This window comes from Colossoma macropomum, unplaced genomic scaffold, assembly GCF_904425465.1.
Source record: "Colossoma macropomum unplaced genomic scaffold, Colossoma_macropomum, whole genome shotgun sequence".
NCBI classification, from domain to species: Eukaryota; Metazoa; Chordata; class Actinopteri; order Characiformes; family Serrasalmidae; genus Colossoma; species Colossoma macropomum.
The window spans coordinates 7,839,474-7,855,982 of record NW_023494792.1 but is presented as its reverse complement, the minus strand read 5'-3'; the positions used below and the strand labels follow the sequence as shown (position 1 = coordinate 7,855,982).

Below are 16,509 nucleotides of genomic sequence, written 5' to 3'. Positions count from 1 at the left end.
GATCAGCGGTTCAATGTATCAGTTATGTGGTTATACTATCTTCTCTGGTCACGCTGTAGTCATGACATACTCTGTTGGATGTAAAAAAGGCAAAATCATTTTGTCATTACATGACATTACTATTCACATCTTGTATGTCCTGCTTAAAATTTCAGCACCCCCAACTTAACATACCTTCTCACGTCCCTGTTGCAGCTTGTACCTCACATTTACCCATTAATACCAAGAACTTAAGGGACAAAAGGAATAAATGAAGTGTTAACTTTTGTCTTACTTAACTGAAAAGTAAAAGTAATGGTGACAGAAAATCAAATATTAGGCAGGTAAATTCAAAAGAAGGCAAGGTGTCCCCAAACTTTTCATGGACAGTATGTCTTCGTTGTCATATCAAAAGCTTGTTGCTCCAACTTTTTTCTACTTTTTCCATTTTATACATTTTCAGACCAACTGAAAACAGCAGTTACCCTTTACATTCAATGATATTTCTCGTCCTGTAGAGTTACCATTTCAGAATCACGGCAACAAAAATATATTCCCTGCATATTGCAACGTATTAGCAAACAGCCTCTTCATGTTTCTCCCTGTTATCCCGGATCTGCCAGAGACTGTAATGACCTCCAATTCCTCCTCGATTTCTATAGATCTCCCGTACACAATAATAACGGAACTAAACCACAAGCAGTGCAATAAGGAGCAGGCTTCTCTATCTCAGCCTGGTAATCAGACATTGGTGGGGGGTGTTATTGAGTGCTAGTTGCCCGAGCCTTTAAACCAATAAGGGCTGATGGCGAGCCAGAGGGGAGATCAGGGAGATTGAGGGCGTCAGACAGCATCTAATCCAACTCCCCTGCACTGACTAACACTGCGCGGGCCTGCAACACACTAGATTAAGGAAACACCACTGCGTTTGATTGTCATTCGCCACGCCACTGCACAAGGAAATCGAGCCACACCGCAAACACAACCAAGAGCTGATAACCGAAGCTGATTTAAAAAGATAGAGCAGGAGGACGCTTCATTGGTGACGGAATCTTCCCTAATCAGGAGAAATCAAGAAGAGAGAGAAGCGAATCATTGTTGATGCTAGATGAAAATCTTTCATAGCTCATGCAGCTTCCAACAAAGTAGCATCTACCCTGAACCAAGTGTCTTTGTTCGCCAGTTTGTGGCAGTCAGCCGCGTGTAAAAGGCAAGATTTGGAGCGAAGCGATGTACTTTAAACAAATCCAATTCATTTCTGGCCAGTAACTGCCAAAGACTTAACACTGGGGTAAAGCAAAAAGAAATGTGTGAACTGAATATCCTACTCTTCCACTGCTGTTCTAAAACAGAACAGATATATAGTAACAGATATATAGTATAGCAAATTGTACATCAGACAGCCAATCAGACATTTTGGAGAAAGCATCCTTATTGTTTCACAGAGTCAGCTGACAATTCCTAATTCTTGACCTGCCTAACCAGTCCTAACACATCAATTAACATTAAAAAAAATTAATAATAAGCTCATTTATCTAGCGATTAAGGCAATTAAGCCTTAGACTTTACAACTGGAAGGGTGTCCAAACTTTTGCACGTCACAATTATTACTTCCTTTTCATTCAACTAAATATTTCATTGGGCTAGGGGTGCCCAAACTTTTGCATACAACTGTACACATAAGCTTTCTTTCAACTTTGTGTTGTTTTTGTTTTCATGGACTATCAGTTTCTAGACTCCACCCTCACCTCCCTCTGTCGCTGTCTGTTTGTTGCTGTCTGGTCTCTTTTCGAAACTGCAGAGAGTCACTATGGATAATGAATATTCATCAAGTCTGGGGCATAAAGAAATCAGCCTCTGAACAAGCACCTGAAGAGCAGCAGGCCAGCCTGGGAATGACCTGTCTGTGCATGGACCCCTTCATTAGCACAGGCAAACCAGAGAATACACACACACACACACACACACACACACACACACACACGCTAAGACAGGAATGATATCTGCTGTCAACCGGACTGTATTTGCTTGTGTGTGTGTCTGTCACAGCACTAGCTGGGTTGAGTTTCACAAATGCTAACTACTCCCTCAGGATCCACCTTCTTACCACATCACGTCTCCTATAGACTCCAACACTCAATCACACTCACTCTCCCTCTCTCTTTTTCACTCACACATCATCCACACCACTACCATCTACGTTACTCGTCCAGTTCCAAACTCATCAAGTGACCAAAACCTCATCTCTTTTCCCATCTTTTCCCCCTAAATTCTATTCAGCCAAACGTTATATTATGCCCCAATCACTCTTAGTATACATGTGCTTTCACACTACACTGGCTATTCCACCATAGCCCCCCACCCCCGCACAGGTCCCCTGGTGTGAGTGTGTGTTGTGGGCATTCTGGCAGCCCGTGAGGTGTCGTGTCACCTCAGCACGGAGCTGCTCGTGCAACTGTGACGCCAGACACACCGTATTGCATTTGCATTTAAAAAGGTGACATTTGCGGCCGGAGAGCAGAGAGCAGACGGGTGGAGCAGGGCGGGAGGGAAGAAGGGGTGGGGATTGGGTGGGGGGGGCAAGGTGCTCGACAGGCTCATATTCAGTGGCAGCAGAATGAGACAATGAGAATGTCAAGGGGAAACAGCATGACAGCTCTTTGTCCTTCCACATGAGAGTGAAAGAAATCAGTTAAGCCCCACTCACTAAGCCCTCCACAGACAGGCCTGACCACTGAGCCGTGTGCGTCCACCTGCAGCGCAGAGATTCTAATGAGTGTCCATTTCCATTATTACATTTAGGTTTCCTGGTGATTCATTGTTTCTAATGTCTATGGCTGCTGCTCTTTGAAGTGCTCAAAATCTTTACAAAAACAAGCTACTAACAATGGCAGATTGTTAAAGGCCCCATAACATAAAACACACATTTTTGGTTTCATGTAAACACTGTTAAAATTTCAAAACATACATACACAAAGCATACACTTCCAGTCCACACAGTCTATACATGGAAAAAGAGCCTTTTTTGAACTCATCATGGTTGAGAGGTCAAAATCATGGAAACGTTCATATGAACGTCCATTCGCACTGAAGAGTTAAGGAGTGTTGTTATTGCAGATGATCTGTAGTAGAATTATTGGAGTGGAAGACGTAGGGAAAAAGAGCATATGTTGTGCTGTTATTGGCTTTCTTCCAAAACTAAAAATGCATCATTGTGGCCTTCCAAAGGATCCAAACATCTGATTTCAGTCCAGTTTGTTTCATTCATTTCAGCATGGACTGCTTTTAAACAAAGGTACAATGCAAGTCACTTGTGACAGAGGCAGTCAAACAGAAGAGAGGTTATTTACAGACATCAGTCTTAAAGGGCCCATATCCTACATTTTTCTGGTTATTTATTTCTTCCCTTTGGGTCCACTTTTGACATTTGTGTGGATTTATGTATCAAAAACATCTTCTTCTTAACCCACTTAATCCAGCTAGGGCCATGGTTGCAATAAGGAACGCAGAGAAGCCCAGATGACCCTGTCCCCCGCAACTTCAACCAGAGATCCCGAGCCCCTTCCAGGGCAACTTGGAGATATAATCCTTCCAGAGGGTCCTGGGACAATCTTGGGGTCTCGTCCTGGGCGGCCATGCCTGGTAAACCTCCAATAAGAGGCAGTCCTAATCAGATGCCCAAACTACCTCAACTGACTCCTCTCTATGTGGAGGAGTAGTGCCTTTATTTTGAGCTCCTCTCGGATGACTCAGTTCCTCTCACTGTCAAGTAGGGTGTAGCCCGCCACCCTCCAAAGAAAGCTCATTTTGTTTTTTTTCCCTTGTATCCATGATCTCATACTTTCAGTCATTACCCAAAGCTCATGATCGTAGGTGAGGGTGGGGACGTAGACCAACTGGTAAACAGAGAGCTTTGCCTTATGATTCAGCTCTCTCTTCACCACTACAGTCCGGTACAGGGACCACATTACTGCCGCTGCCTGTCCCAGCCTGCAGCCGATCTTACCATCCCTCTTCCCATCACTCGTGAACAAGACCCCAAGATACTTAAGCTCCTCCACCTGGGACAGGTCATCTCCCCTTATCTGGAGGGGGCATGCCATCCTTTTCCAGGAGAGGACCATGAACTCAGACTTGGAGGTGCTGATCTGCATAGTAGCCACTGCAAACCACATCCTGGAGGCATTCATGCAATGGAGCCAAAGGACATCATCCACAAAAAGCAGAGATGCCACCTTCCAGGCACAAATAATGCCCTCCTGACCTCGGCTATGCCTTGACACTCTGTCTATGAATATCATGAACAGGAGTGGAGACAAAATACAACCTTGGCAGAGTCCAATATCCACACTGAATGAGCTTGACTTAATGCTCAGCTTTCACTCTGGGCATACAGAGACCGAATGGCCCGGAGTAGTGGCCCAGCCACCCCATACTCTGGGAGGACGTTCCACAGAATATCTCAGGGAACACGGTCGTGAGCCTTCTCCCAGTCCACACAGCACATGTAGACTGGGTTGGCAAACTCCCATGCCCCCTCAACAATCCGCACAAGGGTAAAAAGCTGGTCCATTGTTCCACGGACAGGATGGAATCTGCATTGTTCCTCCTCAATCCGAGGTTAAACCTCATACCAAAAACATTCATAATTAAATTTTACATGACCATTTTCCATCCTCTCTTTGTCCTTTTAATTAAGCAGGCTGTTTTTATGATTGTGGTGTTAATACTGATATATGTAAATGAAAAATGAATGCAAAACAAGCTGTTTTTGTATTCACTTAGTTCTAAACATGGACTGCATGGACTGGGGAGTTTTTAAACTTTCATTCACCAGTCTTTACATAATAGATCATCTCTTTTATTTAAAATAAGTAAGGGAAATTCACCATGATATGGGCCTTTTAAAAAAACTGTAGGGACAAAACAAGGTTGAAAAAATGATCAGACAAGATTGGCCAATAACCCCAGCAACACCAACGTGCTTAATACAGTCATACAAGCATCACATACTACCAGGCCAGTGTCACTGCTGGGCTGAGAATGGTCCAGAAACCAAATAATAAATGGTCAGCAGTGGTCTTATGGTGGTTCTTTTCCATTAATGGATGGATTAGAGGGGTGATAAACTGTGCAGCAGGAGATAAGATACAGTCATTGTCAGTAATTGTAAATTACAAAGAACACAGCCAATGACTGAGTATTTCATGTGGCATTTGCATTATTTTGTACACCCCATGTAGAATATAGGCCGTTTAATCATGTTTCATAAAGCAGTCTGAACCACATCTTCTGAAAGCCAGCATCATATTCAGAACTCAACTTCCATTGTTTCTTTTAGTGATTCAGATCCAGCAGCACAGGTCTTTAGAAGTTCCCGCCAGCTTGTAGGGCTGCACCGGGGGCGTTTATCCTCACAGCAGTAGTACAGGAGGAGGGCTGAGAGACACCACCGATCAGCTCATTAGCTCTGTGAGGGGTGCAGGTTGGCCATGGTTGGCTCAGCGAGCGCTGTGTGAACAACATGAAGAAACAGCTGGGGGGCAGAGGTGGGTGCAGTCTCATTTCTCAGCATTACATAAATCTTCAGGGGCGCACAAAGATCCACTCATTGCACCTCACATTGCAGCCTAACACAGAGCTGCTGATCCACACTCACACCTATCCATATACATGCCATTTGGATGCAGTTTATACACGAGGAGTGAAAAAGCAGGGTAGAAAGTGGCTTAAGCAAACTGCAGCATATTTGGACCACATGCTCTGCCTCAGGCAGGGAGAGTGTAACAGCATGGGAACATTTATGCAGGCTTTGTTTTAACCACACCACATGGAGCCGACGCATTCAGCGCTAATTAGGCTATATTGAATTCAATATCAACAAGTTTTTCAAATCCACGGAGAGGCTGGAAGCAATCCACAAGCCACTCAAAGCAAACTTTCCGTCTCAGTGTCCAATCCCCAATCTGATGAGCTTTTTCATTGCCAGGACCTGTTATGGAACTTCATGCAATAAAAATGTCACTGTTATAAGCTTTGGAGCAAGTAGTCAAGTTCCTTCATGCCTTAAACTACATGGATCCAAGCAAGCAATGACTATAAGACTAGGAATCAAGGCCCATGTATAATGAAGGATTTGACTAGAGATGTGTATTTTGACTAATTTGATTCATGATTAGTTCATAAATTAGTTCATGAACAGATATTCAGTTAATTGCAGGGAACACCGGCCGAAAACAAAACAAAACCCAAAAATGATGCAGGACTGTAGGTTTAAACAGTGCTTTACTGACAGACATCACTGTCAGTTGTCAACTGTGAGTGACTGTCAGTTCAATTGTCATTTCTTAACTGTTTATACATATATTGTTTTAATGTGGGGGTGGAGCTTCCCTGGGACTTGACAATGAGCTTTTTAATTTTCATCAGCTCTCTTCATTGAACGATTTTTTTTGCTGTGTCATGTTATCATTTTGCTAAAGGTTAGATCTGAATGCATTTTAGTGGTTTGCCTTTTAGCTTCTTTCACTGTAACAGAATTAACCAAATGGCAATTATAAGCTTTAAAGCCTGGCATATGAGCTTGAAACCACTAAACGCTCTGAAGATAACAGTTTTTGTCATGCCAGAGGTCCACTAAAGCAAGCCACTAAATACAGGTGCTTTAATTATGAGATATTTTCCAATACTGGTAAATCCATGGTGCTTTAATATCAAGTGATGATTTTTCAGCAGCTGACACACTCCACTGCACTAAATCTAATTAAACAGGACTATTTACGCTCTCTTTGCACTGAAACCTGCAGTATTGATAATACTATATCCTCAATAGAGCGTATTGTGATATAATTGATCACGTTCATGATAAACTATTGATTGTTCACTGAAATGACAGTAAACCTAGCTCTGGAACATTCATAGTTTTGATACTACCCTTGCACAGAGTTGCATCATGTGTAATTGGCATATCGACATCTAAGCTCAAAAAATTAAGCCTTGAAATGCCTCTTTCTGACCACCACCAATTTTCGCAGTAGCACATACAAAATGAACAACACTGCTTGTATGCCTAAGGAGAAATCAGACGTGGACTGCATGAGTGCAGTGGTGTTACTCAGAAAGCTACAAGGCCGCAGACCAAACCACACACAACCACAGCCTGAAAAACATATGCAGCTCCAAACAACCTGTGGTGACTGTGGCAACACGTTAACAATGCTTTCATTTACTGATTGCTTTCATGAAGAAACCCCCCAGGATTGCATTAACTCTTTGGCAAGTCTAGACTTCAATTCCTCACTCCTATAACTTAATGATTACTTAATGATAGTCATTTTGCATTGTTTTTCATGTGTAATAAGCCTTAGAGGCTGTACATTCAAAGGGGTAAAAGATGCAAATCTCATTCCATATCTATTTTTTTCCACTTAATTTAATCATGGCTAATTCCACCCTCTAGTTAGGTCTCCCCTTATCACGCAATGCTACCAAGCTGGGGTGAAAGCTAGCATGTGTTTTCTCAGAGATATGTGAAACCAGCCACCTACGCTGAGTGAAGGGAGAGAGAGAAAGCCACCCTACCCACCCAGACAGAGCGAAACCAGTTATGCTCTCTTGGGCTACCAGACACAGATAGCTGTGGCCTCGCCAGATATTGAACTGCAGATCTGATGACGATAGGCCAACGCTTAGCCCAGGGGTCTCAAACTACCAGCCCACAGGAAGTCAGCTTAATTTAGCCTGTCACATATTTACAATTTATCATTAAATCAGGCCCAGATTAAATTTTTCTGCAGCTTATTATTCACATCTGATAAGCAGATTTGCTTTACCTACCCGACACTGTGGCTAGTTACCTAGAATATGTTATATAAAATCAGCTTAGGCTGATGCTTTCAATGTTGAACACAAAAATAAAGAGTCCTACATGCAAGAGGAACCATTCAAACAAAAACTTGACACAGACTGAACACTGCACACTGAGCATGTATGGCTGTAATTTAGATATAACTAACTTAGTTCTGCATATAATTTAGGTTGATAAGTAATGTTAGTTATAACTGCCGTTGTGGATTTATCGATGGTATTAATAGTAGAAGTTGTGGTTTGTGGTGAACACAAGAACATTAACTAAGATGTGCTTAAATGAGCGCAATGTAGTTAAAATTTACTTAAATGTCTTTCCTGAAAGAGCCTTGCGTACATCAGAATAGCAGAATCAGCACAAGCCCAGTTCTAGGGAAAAGTGGGCCCACAGGAAGTGTTCCCATGCCTTGCACACAAATAAACACTCAGATAAACACTAAACTGTGGCATGTTTTAGCACAAACAGTCAAATTCTTTTTCTTGGCCTTTTAAGGAGAGGGAAGAGCCAAAGGATGACTGATAAACAATCAAATGGCAGTCTACTTTTAAACAAGCCACTGGAATAGCTCATGACGAGCCCATATTACCAAATAATACGAAGAAACTCATCATTTATATGTCTCCCATGGAAGACAATTATCCTTAATCAGGTTAGTGCGTCCTCAATTTCACTCCCTACGATCCCAAGGCCGCTTCCATCAGGAGAGCTAATAATGGACCAAGCTTCAGCAGGGGTCTCATTTTACAGGCGATAAATAATGCAATGAATTTAGCCTCTTCATTCTTATGTTCCTAAATTCACATTTTTTATTGCCCACTTCAGGACCAGTGAAGAGGAGACAGGAATGGGGGATTAGGAGAGAGACTGATAGAGAGCAAGAGAGGAAGAGAGAGAGAGTGTGAGTGAGTGAGAAAGACAAGAGAGAGGCTGAGAGAGAGAGAGAGAGAGAGAGAGAGAGAGAGAGAGAGAGAGAGAGAGAAGCAGAGACAATAACAGCACTACCTTTCCACTGAGAATGAAGATCACAAACTAGTGGATTATTTCTAAGGCATCTGCTTGTGTTTAACGTGTAATGCAGCTACAAGCAGTCAGTAAGTCAAACACATAAGGAAAAGGTTCTTGAGTATAATGCCTGTAATGTCTGTATATAGTTCAAACTGTGGTCCCACAGTAAAAAATAAAATAAAAAAAATAAAAATAAATAAAAACAATTAAGCATTCAGACCTTAGATATTCATAAACTAAGGTCTATGTTACAGTCTATTTATATCCAAGGCTATCAGGGATCCCTAGTGGCGCAAGCATCCAAGAGCGTGAGTTTTATATCTCTGGTGATGCTATAGTCATCTGTAGCTGGGCATCCAACTGGCCTCGCTCTGAGTGTGATGCAAGCCAACACGGATGTGTGTCAGCTAATGTAACAGAACTACCAGTAATGGAACTGACATCATGTTAGCAGCTTCTTGGAGGAAGCAGAGCTGCTGGAGTTTTTAAACACTCACTGTCCACTCTATTAGACACTCCTACCTTGTCAGTCCACCTTGTAGATGTAAAGTCAGAGACGATAGCTCATCTGCTGCTGCACAGTTTGTGTTATCCTCTAGTCCTTCATCAGTGGTCACAGGACGCTGCCCACAGGACATTGTTGGCTAGATATTTTTGTTTAGTGGACTATTCTTAGTCCAGCAGTGACACTGAGGTGTTGAAAAACTCCAGCAGCACTGCTGTGTCTGATCCACTCAGACCAGCGCAACACACACTAACACACCACCACCACGTCAGTGTTACTGCAGCGCTGAGAATGATCCACCACCCAAATAGTACCTGCTCTATGAGGGTCTATGGGGGTCCTGACCACTGAAGAACAGGGTAAAAGGGGGCTAACAAAGTATGCAGAGAAACAGATGGACTACAGTCTGTAACTGTAGAACTACAAAGTGCACCTATACAGTAAGTGGAGCTGATAAAATGGACAATGAGCATAGAAACAAGGAGGTGGTCATAATGTTATTCCTGATCGGTGTATACAGAGTCTGTGTTTTTGTTGCTCTAAGACAGGCGATAATTCACCAGCTAATGTTCATTCGGGTGTCTCCAAAACCTCAAACTGAATTCCATAATCACAATCTAATGGAACACAAAATCACATCATGCTGGATGGTCATTATCCATGTACACATTGGCTTCTTCCTTTTCTGGGTGAGTTCTGAAAGCCTTACCTTCATTAAAACAGATTCGCTGAGTTTCTCCCGGTTGACAATCTTTATGGCGACTTTCTGACATGTGACACAGTGCACCCCGAGCTTCACCAAACCTGAGGAACAAGAACAAGAGCAGGATTAATTCACTCACAAATGACAAACACAACTGGTACTCGCAATATGTGAATTTTCATAGAATGTACAGCTTTCACACTTCATATACAAACCACAGTCAGCAAAACACCTATAATTCATTCTCTTCTTCACCATCAAACATGAGTATCTCCTGAGCCACGTGAACATTACACACTAAACCACAGCAGCGTTTCCCCCGGCAACTCAGAGCTGTGAAAGCTATGCTTCAGAAGACATATAGAGGGCAGATAAGTGCCAGAGCTAATAGATATTACGCTGTGCATATCTCCCGCACAAACACTAGCAGCTCTCAAAGGCCATCCAACAAGCAGCTGCAGCGTTCGGAGTTCCCACTAGGACTGTCAGGATTAATCAATTAAACTCAATTACTCAGTTAATCGAATAAAATTGACCTCGATTAATCTGTAGTGGTAAGTTAAGAATTTGCATGATAATGCATATTTTAAAATCTTTTATTGGTCTCTCTTACAGTACACAATATAGAACCGAACAGGCAAACTTATTTACATACATTTTGTCACATCATTTTTTTATGTGTATACATTGTGTCTTTGTAAAGGATAGTTTTTTTGTTTTGTTCATTTTTTGACAAAATATTCGAAAGGCTATGCATGGTTTGTTTTTCTTCAGTTAAGCTCAATTTTATTGTTTGATCTTTTATTAAAATAATCAAAACTGTCAAAATGATCAGTTGTTTACACGTTTACTGAGGATGTAATGATTTCAATACAGTTCTGCAAAAAAAAGAATGTTCAAAAGTGTGTTTCACCAATAGGTCACTTGGTCTTTCCAACAGTCATTTGTGGAAACCACTGTTAGTGATGAGAACCAGTCATCTGGGTGCATCCCATCTATTTCTGTACTGTAATCTAGTTTATAGTTTTATTACACATCATATTTGTGCACAAGGACATGCCGATGTGGGTATAGTGTAGTGGGTAACACCTCTGCCTTCTATGCTGTAGACTGGGGTTCAATCCCCTGCCTGGGTGAGCACCCTAGACTATACCAGTAAGAGTCCTTGGGCAAGACTCCTAACACTGCCTTTGCCTACCTGTGTAAAATGATCACGTTATAAGTCACTCTGCATAAAAGTGTCTGTCAAATGCCGTAAATGTACTTTCAAAGTTTTTAGTCCCAAATCTCTATGTATATGTATTTAGTGCTCTGTAGAATTTTTAACACATAAACCACTAAAAATCTAAGTGAGTCTTGATGTGAGAATCAAACCCAAAAATGCATGTATGGTTCCACCCCTATTGATTACTGATATAATCAACAGTGACAGCTCCAGATCAGACTAGTAAATGTTTCACTTTAGGCTTTATGACAGCTCGAACATCCCACGCACATACTCCCCTCACTGAGCCCACGATAAGCCCAAGGACTTTCCAGACTAAAATCTTTATCCTGAAAGCGCCGCACTCTCCCAGCAGCTGGTGAGCAAGCATTTTCAGAAGAGGTGAAAGCCACTGCAAAAAGACTCTGGCAGTGTTGTTCGGTACGCACGGCCCACAGCGCTTGAATCAGCGGGCAGAGGGAGAGTTCAACGCCTGTGCTACACCAGATAATGAATATTTCATATCTCTATAATTACCTCAGACACGCACATGTATTGGGGGAAAAGGAGGGGAAAAAAAGACAGCCGGGAGAAGAAAGTGCTGCAATTCACAGCAATAGAGGATGAAGAGACGTACACAGTACCCAGCAAACACAATAACACACACACCACACACATACACACACGCATGCAACACACGCATGCAACACACGCCGGAACATGTGTTTGGTTTCTTGATGAGGAAAGAAAATATGGTGCTTGAATAAGGAAGAGACAGAGAGAGAGAGGGAGAGAGAGAGGGTGAGAGAGAGGAGAGAGAGAGAGAAGCAGAGACAATAACAGGATAGAAAGAGTGAGAAATAGAGAATGAGAGATAAGAGAGAACAAGAAAGAATGACAGAGAAAGAGAGAATGAGAGAAAGAGAGAGAACAAGAAAGATAACAAGAGAAAAAGAGTGATAAACACAGAGATTAGGTGAGAGAGAAAGAAAGCGAGAATGTAAGTGAAAGTGAGAGCAATAATGAGAGAGACACAGAGAGAGAGAGAGAGAGAGAGAGAGAGAGACAAAGACAGACAAACAGAGAGAGAGAGCGAAAGAGAGAGAAAGACAGAGACAGAGAGAGAGAGAGGGAGGGAGAGAGAGAGAGAGAGAGAGAGTGTTCATCTCAAGCCACAGATAATTAAGCATAGTAATGGCTTCATGAGCCGCTGTGCGTGGGGTGTGGGGCTCGGGCAGAGGATCCATTAGCATTTATATGATGATCAGAGGTCAGCGCATGCCATAAATAAATAAATTAACATGTCATAATGGGGGAAAAACACTGGTATAAACATTTGTCTCCACAGGACGAGCAACGTGGCTGTCATTCAGTCTGGGCTCTAATAAACTACTCTAAAATGCATGAATGTGCTGTAGAGGATTCCACCAGAGCAGCCACACTGCTGCTCTGGTCCTGAGCTTATACACTGGATGAAAGTGAGACTGTGTGCTCAATTAAAACATGTGTTTACATAAATTTTTTGTCATGAGGAGTATAATAAGTAACTTATTATTACAGAATTCTATAAATTCATCACAGTAGTGTTACCGGTTAAGGTAAATCTTGACAGAAACGTATCACTGTAAAAGTTACTGAGAAACTGCATCCTACTATGTATCCACCGCAGCTTCTCCTCCTTCACTCTTCATGAACATTAGTACAATATGATGTAATCTAAGCAAAATCAAAAAAGTGACTGCACACTAAACTGCAGCAAAATGAATCCTGAACTGGTGCAGTTAAGCAGCAGCACTTAACTAAGCAGCTAACTACCTTCTCTGTGTAAAAGACCAATTAATGAATTCGAATTCAGAACCATTAGCCAACTTTGTTTGCACACAGAGGAATTAGATCTCCGCATTTAACCCGTCCATGCAGTGAAACACCCACACTAGCGAACACACACAGTAGGGGGCAATGAGCACACTTGCCCGGAGTGTTGGGCAGCCCTATCCATGGCACCCGGGGAGCAGTTGGGGGTTAGGTGCCTTGCTCAAGGGCACTTCAGTCACATACTGTTGGCTGAGGGGATGAAACCAGCGACCTTCCGGTCACGTGGCTGGTTCCCTAATCTCCAGCCCACAACTGCCCACAATTAAAAATTGCCTTAATTTTATCAGGGTGCCCTGATGAAGGCAATGGGTGCTACACATGACTAACTTTCTCTACTCTGCCCCAGCCATTTTAACTTTCCTAACTGGATTTGCGCTGGAAAAGAAAACAATTTTGAAATTGAAGTCATAATATGAAAGAGTACCTTGGCATAGTAGACTTTAAGTGTTGGTATCTTCTTTGAGTATCAGCACTACATGACTATTAGACAACTACTCTGCAGAGCACCATGACATACAAAACATGTGACAGTAAACACTGGCCTGCATTAATTTGACCAAAAATATTTATATCTGTTGGATTACAAGAATGCCGTGATTCGTCAAATCATCCACAGAAACTTCTCACAGTCATGATGCTCACAGCTCACAATAAACAATTTCATGACTGGTTAGAGGCTAATTTTTTAATTGCAGGCCAATACTGCGATAACGATTCACACTATATTGTGCCACCCTAGCACAGTACCCTAACCCTTCCATCTTCTCTCCTTTCTCAGACACTATACTGTTCTGTCTGAGGAAGTAAAGAGGATTGGAGCAGCATGGAGGAATCAGAGCGCATCACTGCTCTGTCTGAGACTGCTTCTCTCCTGCTGAGAGTAGACTGGCCTAAAGTCCTGCTGCACACAATACCAGGGCTAAGAACCTTAGGCTAGTGAGGGATTTGGAGCGCGTGAGGAAAGCTGCTAGGATGACTGCCCTGCCCTCCCTCTCCACCTCACTGCTGTGTTCTTCAGCAAAGCTCTTAACCCTGAGAGGCTCCAGCACCACTGTTAGACCAAAGGAGGCTCTGACATATTAATACAAAGGGCACTTCTGTAGTGGCTGTAAATTGCTGAGGGTAAAAGCAAAGGTATGAATGAATGCTAGGAAGTTTATTAGGCTACTGAGCAAGTACTGTAGGCAGCTGTAGCAAACAGTTTAGGAGAGAAAGAGTTTAAATGAAGTAAAGAGGAGCAGAAGAAGAAGAAAAGAAGAACAACAAGAAGAACAACAAGACTAAGAAGATGAAGAAGAAGAAGAAGAAAAGAGGATAAACAACTCAAAAAGAGATGAATGACAAAAAGAACAAGTTGGAAAAGCAGATGAATAAGAAGAGAAGAAGAAAAAGAAAAAACTAAGAAGGTGAAGAAAAAGAAGAAAAACAAGATGAAGATAAAGACAAAGAGATGAAGAAGATAACAGAACCTAAAGAAGAAGAAGAACAAGAGGAAGAACAACAAGACTAAAAAGATCATGAAGAAGAAGAAAAGAGGATAAATAACTTGAAAAAAAGAGAAGAATGACAAAAACAAAAAAGAACAAGCTGGAAAAGCAGATGATGAAGAAGACGAAGAAGAAGAAGAAGAAAATGAAGAAAATGAAGAAGATGAAGAAACAGAAGAAGAAAAACAAGCTGAAGATGAGGACAAAAGAAGAAAATAACAGAACTGGAAGAAGAAGAAGAAAAAGAACAAGATGACAAAAACAAAGAATATGAAGATGATGAAGAAGAAGAAAGAGAAATACAACAAAAATTGAAGAAAAAGATGTTATTTTTCTTCATTTTTTGTTGTATTTTTCTTTTTTAGGCAAAGATGAACAAGAAGAACAAAAAGAAGTAGAATGATAAGAAGAAAGACAGAGAAGGAGATACTGAAGAAATCAAAGAACAGAAATAAAAAAAAAGAACAACAATAATGAGACAAAGCAAAAGAAAAAGAAAGAGGAGAGGAGGAGAAGGAGGAGGAAGAGGAGGAGCTAGAAGAAGAAAAGATTAAGAACACAAAGAAAAGCAAGAAGAAAAAAGTAAAAGAACAAGAATCAGAAGAAGAAGATGAAGAAATGGGGAGAGGGAGGAGAAGGGACTGTGCCTGAGAGTTCTCATAAGGAAACAGATAAACTCTCCAGACTTCACCATATCACTCCACTCCACTCCACTGACACCCCACAGGCCTTTCAACTCCACATTTCTTCACTCCTATTCTCTCTCTAATCAATATCACCAAAAGCCCTCCAGTCCACAGCAATAGCATAATAATGACAAAGCACTGGCTCCTCACGGCTGTGGAGTTCATCCAGAGGCAACCCCTGCTCACATGGGTGTACTGGCTTTAGCCTTCAAGATCGCCAATGATTAATGACTCTATGGCAGGAGTAATCCTTAGAAGACTGTGCTCTGTGTGTGCAGGGTGGGAACGGGGTGGCTGATGTATCACTCCTCAGGCCTCAAATGAAACACCCTCCTTAATCTCTGACACAAGGAGTTAGATTTCACTTTTGAGAAGATCCATTCTTCTCATATATGCATGTAACCCATGAATGATCTGAACCAATTTTTAAGCTCATAAGGCCAGAACACAGCGACCCAATAACTCCCACACTCTAATGCTGGCAGCTGCTTAAGAGAAAGAAGCAAATGAACAAGTGTAGAGAAGAACCTGTGAAAGGGGAAGAACATTCTAGAACAGTGTGAATGGAAGACCATTGGACAGCAATGTGAATGAAGGATAACATTCTAGAACAATGCAAATGTGGAAGAACCTCCCCCCATTCTAAAACAGTGTGGACAGGAGGAGAACATTCTAGAACACCGTGAATGATGAAGAATATTCTAGAACAGTATGAAAGGGGGAGAACACTCTAGACTCCAAACAAACACACACACAGTTATGGTGCAGAAAGTGAACATTTGTGTTTGATGGTGTTTATTAAGCTCCTTTATATTTTCAAATTTTATGGATTATTACTCAGTATGGAAGATGTAATGCAGAATGTCTGCAGTGTTAATGGGCTATAAGAGTGTGGGGTGGACGTCTGGATCTGCAGTTTCCTAGAGTTCAAGGGGTTAAAGAAAAAAAAAAAATCACCAAAGTCACTGAAAACTGAAACAATGTTAGGAAGCAGTGACAGTGCGTATGAGCCGTAAGTTGTCTCGGAGTGACAGGAGGACAGACTGGAGAACCATGTAAGAACCAAAAGTGCTGTCCAGTGTTCTGAAATGCCAGTATGAATTTGGTAATGAGGAACTGAATCAGGCCAGGGTGATTGTGGGAGAGATGATTGTGTGAGAGAGAGAGAGAGAGGAGAGAGAGAGAGAGAGAGAGAGAG

At 41.9% G+C, this 16,509-nt stretch overlaps 1 protein-coding gene across 2 annotated transcripts in view; it reads right to left on the bottom strand.

Annotated features, from left to right (window-relative positions):
* Positions 1–16,509, bottom strand: part of brsk2a (BR serine/threonine kinase 2a) — a 241,652-nt gene that overhangs the window by 99,256 nt on the left and 125,887 nt on the right. For both annotated transcript variants that reach the window (XM_036575781.1, XM_036575780.1), the window contains exon 2: positions 10,066–10,160. In XM_036575781.1, coding sequence (XP_036431674.1) covers positions 10,066–10,160 — 95 coding nt within the window. The remainder of the gene's footprint in view (positions 1–10,065; positions 10,161–16,509) is intronic.